The sequence below is a fragment of the Cetorhinus maximus genome, chromosome 9 (genome assembly GCF_964194155.1).
Source record: "Cetorhinus maximus chromosome 9, sCetMax3.hap1.1, whole genome shotgun sequence".
Taxonomy (NCBI): domain Eukaryota; kingdom Metazoa; phylum Chordata; class Chondrichthyes; order Lamniformes; family Cetorhinidae; genus Cetorhinus; species Cetorhinus maximus.
Window position 1 is genome coordinate 113805561 of NC_135887.1, and position 6000 is coordinate 113811560.

At 42.1% G+C, this 6000-nt stretch overlaps 1 protein-coding gene across 1 annotated transcript in view; it reads right to left on the reverse strand.

The window, feature by feature from the left end:
- Positions 1–5767, reverse strand: part of syt9b (synaptotagmin IXb) — a 119529-nt gene extending 113762 nt beyond the window's left edge. The window contains exon 1 of the mRNA XM_078547884.1: positions 5620–5767. Coding sequence (XP_078404010.1) covers positions 5620–5767 — 148 coding nt within the window. The remainder of the gene's footprint in view (positions 1–5619) is intronic.
- Between the last annotated feature and the right edge of the window lie 233 nt (positions 5768–6000).

Here is a 6000-nt window from a genome sequence, read left to right on the forward strand (position 1 = left end):
TGTTATCTGGGCCTGATGATTTATCCATTTCCAATGATGCTAAGCACTTTAATTTTGTTTCCCTCACTATGTTTGTCCCAAACCTGTCTACCATCTACAAAGCACAAGTCAGGAGTGTGATGGAATACTCTCCATTTGCCTGGATAAGTGCCGCTCCAACAACACTCAAGAAACTCAATAACATCCAGGACAAAACAGTTTGGGGTGGCAATCAAGCATCCATCATCATAAACATTTCACTTCCTCCACCATTGACACACTGTGGCTGCAGTGTGTACCATCTACAAAATGTACTGCAGCAACTTGCCAAGGCTCCTTTCAAACCCTCAACTTCTACCATCTAGAAGAACAAGAGGAGCAACAGGGATATTGGGAACAGCACTGCTACAAGTTACCCTCCAAGTCACACACCATCCCACTTTGGAACTATAATCACTGTTCTTTCATCACTGTTGGGTCAAAATCCTGGAACTCCCTCCCTAACAGCACTGTGGATCTACCTACACCAAATGGACTGCAGCAGTTCAAGAAGGCGGCTCACCACAACCTTCTCAAGGGTTATTAGCGATAGGCTATGAACAAACAATAATTTTTAAAAAATCAATCTATGGATGGTAACAAATTGCTAACTACATCCACATTTAACAAAAATGGTACATTAGTTCTGCCTAATATCTGGCTCCAAAGTGTCTTTTTCTCCATCTCCAGATATTGCATTTTCCGGTCACTTCCTGATCAATGCAAGCAAAATGAGCAACTTAACGCCTGGAAATCACCTAGATAGAGGAGAGTAATAGTTGACTCAACAGTGACCACATCTAGTCATTGTAAAGCAGCAATCAATAAAACAAATTGAAGGTGGAATGACATTGTCAAAACAGTAGGCTATAACACAGAGCCACCCTATCATACTTTAAAGTGTTCTGGTGAGGTCTTGTTTTCAATGTGAAGGACTGCACCTCTGACAATGCAGAACACTTCCTGAACTCAATTTCAATACTATGTTCAGATCTGGTGCCCATGGCAAAACTTTGACTCTTCCATGTTGAAAGGAAGTGACTGAGGAGGCCTTTCAGGAGGCATGGAGAATACGAAGGAAAATCAAAAATGTTAAGCCACAACTTCAGGACAACGCAACGCAGAAATGGTAGAATGAGGAAAAGCTTTTTTCACGTTGCGAGTGGTTAGGATCTGGAATGTGCTGCTTGAGGGTGCAGTGGGGGCAGGGTCAACTGAGCATTCAAAAGAGAACTGGGTCATTATCTGAAAAGGAAAAAGTTGTAGGGTAATGGGGGAACGGCAGGGAGTGGCACTAGGTGAATTGTTCCTTCAGAGGGCCAGCACCGACACAACTGGCTGAATGGGGCCTCCTTCAGTGCTGTAACCATATTTTGATTCTATGATTCCATATTATGAAACTAGTAATCTAGAGGCCTTGGAATAAGGATCTGGAGACAGGAATTCAAATTCCATCATGGCATCTGTGGAATTTCAATTCAGTTTATTAAATCTATCTGTGTCAGTAATGGTGACCATCTAACTACTGGATTGTAAAAACTCATTTCACATCTCATTAATGCCTTTTAGGGGAAGAACTCTGCCATCCTGACCTTGTCTGGCCTCTATGTGACTCCAGACTTAAAGCCATGTAATTGCCTCTGAAATGGCCTAGCAAGTCACTCAATTACAGATCATCCTATGAGCAGTGAAGCTGTGACCTATGCTGCGGATGGCATTTTAAATTGGGTTCTTACCATTCCCATTGGCTACAATGGGAACTTCCTCCCATGGCTGCAGTGTGGATCAATTATCGAGGAGAAATGCGAGACTTAGTGGCAAAGCATAGCTGAAGCAAAACCATGTCCCCAAAACCATGTTGTCATGAACTGAAGGCACATGCCTTGAAGTTTATCTTCAATTCAGTGTTGTCATTTATAATCAATTTTTAATTCTAACTCCTCTCTCACTCCACATCCCTGGTGCCGCTCACCCACCTCACATCTGCCTTCACTGCCGATTTCCCCCCAAATGGCACCTCTGATTCAGGTCTGACATCAGTGGGAATAAGGAGCCCTGGGATTCCAGGGCAGGGGTGGGATGCGGGAGGGTGGGTGAGCAGCATTGTGCTCCTAGCAGAACAGCTCTAAATAAATCAGGGTAAAATAGGTAAAGTCCTGGGCAAACAGCCCAGGTTTACTTGCTGATAGGTCCCAGCAGTACCATCAGGAGGGACTCCCATGAAGCCATTTCTGGTGAATCAGAAGTTTGTGGTGCCTGCATAAGCCAGCTCCCAAGAACTTCTGACTCTGTTGTGCCCTTCAATACTTGCAAATGTCTCAGTGTTCGCGCCTATTGGGACTGGATGATCTGGACCAACATTTCAGATGATGACCTTTCATCAGAACTGAAAAAAAAAATCAAGTCTGACACACCCAGTGCGGGGCTACTGCACTGTTGGAAGTGTTCTTTTCAGATGGCGTGTTAAACCAAAGCCCCATCTGCACCTCTCAGGTGGGCATGAAAAAGCCCAATGACATTAGTTTGAAGAAGGAACAGATATGCCCTCATCAGTGACCTGGCCAATATGTATCCTCCAACCAACATCACTAAAATCAGATCGCATTGTCATCACATTGCTGGGAGCTTACTGTGCACAAATTTGCAGCCATGTTCCCTATATAACACAGTGACTACACTTCAACAGTGTTTCATTGGCTGTGAAGTGTTTTGGAACATAGTTGAGGTCATGAAAGGTGCTTTTTAAATGTAAGTCTTCCTTTTTCTTTTGACACCATGAGATCTTTTACATCCACCTGAACATACTTACCATCTCATCCAAAGTACTTCTGACAATACAAAACTCCCACTAGGCTGCACTGAAGTTTCAGCGTGCATCACGTGCAGATTGCTGCACAAGTATTTTCAAAAACTTTCTTCCAAGTGTTTTTCTCAATAATAGAAGGGAAGGCCAACCCAAAGCAGGAATGAATGAAACTACAAAAGCAGAAGGATGAGATTTTTGCAGGAGGGAGAGAGAGGTAGAATTGGTAAGAGGGCGTTTTCCTTTCCTTTTGTAATTTGAGCAGTTGGAGCTCATTAGTGTCCATGCTAGTAGAAGCTCTACATTAACTTCTCTTAATGTAGATGAAATTCCTTAAAAGATGGGTTTACTTCTGCTGAATAGATCACATTAATAAACACTTATAATGCAAATGGAAGACAAATTACATTATCCAGCACTAACTCTTCATTTCAACCATGAACATAACTTTTGTTCAAGGCTCCCAAGTTGGTTTCTGGCATCCTGCTGTCTGTGAGTATTTCTATTGTTAAATTTGGTTTCTGTAAATTGGTGGTAGGTTAAACTGAGCAATACATGTCTGCCATTTCTCTACAGAAACCATCTTAGCAGCCAGAAGCTCGTTTCCAGATAGAACACAGAAAGCAGCCATTCAGCCCATTGTATCTTTTTGAAAGAGATAGCCGACTAGTCCCACTCTCCTATTCTTTTCCTCATAGTCCTGCAAAGTTTTCCATTTCAGGTAAATATCCAATTCATTTGTCCAGGCCACAAGCTCTGGAATACTCTTTCTACATCTCTCTGTCTCTCTACCTTGCATTCCACCTTGAAGACACTACTTAAAATCTACATTTGGTCATCTGGCCTCATGTCTCCTTATGTGGCTCAATGTCATACTTTGTTTTATAATGCTTCTGTGAAGCACCTTGGGACATTTTATTTGCTTTTGGAAGCTACTGTTGAATCTGTTTCCACTGCCCTTTAAGGTAGAACATTCCAGATCATCACAAGTCACCCAAAAATGAGTTGAAAGGTCAAAATAAAAGACTCCATACTTTGCCCTGCAAAATACCTGAACAATAAAAATGCTTCCCGCTGCACCAATGATCTTTTTCTTTAATTTCATAAGACAGCTATCCCTATATCCTCCAGATATCTTTGTGACACTTAGTGCCAGTGTATCCTGACTCACAAGCAATTAAGTGCTGTTCACCAGCATCTACCAGGAAGTGGATTACCAATAACGCAAATTAATTAATGGATTCAAAGCTGGATCCCAGGGGTGAAAGTACAGCACTAAAAGCTTTCGCTATCCAATTCCCCTCCCCAAAGCTGATATATTTACCGTTATTATAATGATAGCTTTAGTGTATATATAATCTATCAAAAAGAAAATGCAACATTTAAAAAATGGCAACTATACTCATAGAAAGTAAAAACAATTTAACTCCAAGAAACAGTTGACGATATTTACAGAACGCATTTTATATCGTCCATACCAATATAAGGGGTCATTACATGTACACCATATAGGAATACAAGCCCCAGATCCTAAAGCAACAACCCCACCTTTCCCCTGAGAAACTCCAGTAAACACATAAGTTGGATGGACAAGCAAAGTAATAATTGATGTTGATTTCTCCATCACTTCAAGAAAACTTGGCTTTTCTGTGATGTGCACATTTGGGGAATCAAAATGGCAATAGGGCGTGGCGACGATATGTAAAGCTGTGGTTAAATTAATGTTAAGTCTCGTATTTAACAGTGCCGCATAAATCAAGGCCGGCTTAACGTAGCTGTAAGCCGTGCAATGAATGCAAACATTGAATAGTTTTGCCTCCAACTTTGCGGCTGAAATTTATCGCTTTTTCCCGCAGTTGACTCTCCCTCCTATCTGGGTGAGGATCCAATCACTCTCCTCGTTTGTAAAACATGCACAATGCCTGGTGGAATTTTATTTAAACCATTCGGTTATCGATTATGTCTGGAGGCTCGGCAGGGGCCTGTGAGTCTGGCGTTCGATGATTACAGAGAAGAAAGCAACAGAAGGCATAGCAAACCCCGATTAAACGGTCGCTGTTTAAAGGGTTCATGACAGCGGCGCTGCATCATTATCAAGACCAGTCCATCCAAACTTAATTCTTTAACATGCGACCAATGCTTTCGTTTCCCCTCTCCCAACACAGTCCAGATAGGTTAGGGTTAATTTTAAAACGATTAGTAATTGGAGAAATAGATTAGTGAATGACCTACATTTTTGTACCACTCCCACAATGTATCAAATACTACTTTCCCAATGAATTTGGACAGTTTTAGGAAGCTAGATTTTATAACTAAATTAACTTCAAAGATTGGCTTCCATTCGATGATAAACAACTTCAGATAGTTATACTATATTTGAACTAAAATATAAGTTGCCGATAACAGTCCTCTAGCTCACCGCCACACAAACTTTTCTACGAAGCAACACTTGGGAGCAGTCACTTGGTCAGATCTTTTGCGTAACTGGAGACCAAGACAAATGGCAACTACAATTTAACTCTTTAGGTGCTGGGACTCTAAATGCCGAGATGCAGGAGACTGAAGCAACACATCATTATATACATGGCAATCACCTGTAATTCGCTTCAGGTAAGATGTAAGATGTTCTTAAATATGAGAGGAGTCGGTGGGGATTGGTAAAATGGACATTCCGAGCAGTTTACTACGTTTAAAAATGAAGGGTTAATCTATTCATTCGCACAAGTAGCAAGATAAGAATTTGCCCCGCTTGTACTTTTAATACATGTCAAAAGGGAACAACTAGCCCGATGCTGTACCTGAATCTGTATGGCGTGGTCGGCCTCGATCCCGGAGATAGTAAGAAAAATCCAGACAGCTTTCGTGCTCCACCAACCCTTTAAAGCAGAGTTCGGTCACTATATTGAGCGCTTTCTGACAAAGCTCGTCCTCTCTGTCTCCAGTCATTTCCCATCAACATCCTTCTGAATGGGGCTCAACGGCCGCTCCACAGGACAGAGGAAGAGTAGTTCCTTCTCATCGGCGTCTATAGTCCCAACATCAAGGCTTCAGGACCGTGGACAGCACCAATGATTTCTTGCACTGTTCTTGGTAAGCTCAGCGCTTTCAACCGCACCCCTACCAAGCTCTGTGTTTGTGTGTGTGTGTGTGTGTGGAAGCTGCTTTTGGCCTCTTGCCTC